The 273-nt window shown below is 66.7% G+C and overlaps 1 protein-coding gene across 1 annotated transcript in view; it reads left to right on the forward strand.

The window, feature by feature from the left end:
• Positions 1 to 4: 4 nt before the first annotated feature.
• VIPAS39 (VPS33B interacting protein, apical-basolateral polarity regulator, spe-39 homolog) overlaps positions 5 to 273 on the forward strand; it is a gene marked incomplete at its 5' end in the record, with an annotated part of 12580 nt that continues 12311 nt past the window's right edge. The window contains one exon of the mRNA XM_009084176.1: positions 5 to 34. Within this exon, the coding sequence (XP_009082424.1) occupies positions 5 to 34 (30 nt within the window). The remainder of the gene's footprint in view (positions 35 to 273) is intronic.

The following is a 273-nucleotide window of genomic DNA, read 5'->3' on the forward strand; positions in this document are numbered from 1 at the left end:
CACCTTCGACGATGAGGATGATGAGCTCTCCCAGGTAGGCGGGACACACCCGCACCGGGCAGGGCCCCCACGGCCGTGTCGGGCCAGGCCGCGCTCTGCGTCTCGCCCAGGGTCAGTGCTCCGCGGGTGGGCAGGACTGCTGCCTCCTGCCCTATGGGCACCGAGGGCGCCTGTCTCAGCCCGCACAGCAGCCGGTCTGAAATCTCATTGGGACTGTGGTTCCTCACCTGTTCACCCAACTACATCTGCTGGTTGAGCTGTCAGTGGCTGGGG

Source organism: Acanthisitta chloris, unplaced genomic scaffold (genome assembly GCF_000695815.1).
Source record: "Acanthisitta chloris isolate BGI_N310 unplaced genomic scaffold, ASM69581v1 scaffold42631, whole genome shotgun sequence".
In the NCBI taxonomy this organism is placed as follows: domain Eukaryota; kingdom Metazoa; phylum Chordata; class Aves; order Passeriformes; family Acanthisittidae; genus Acanthisitta; species Acanthisitta chloris.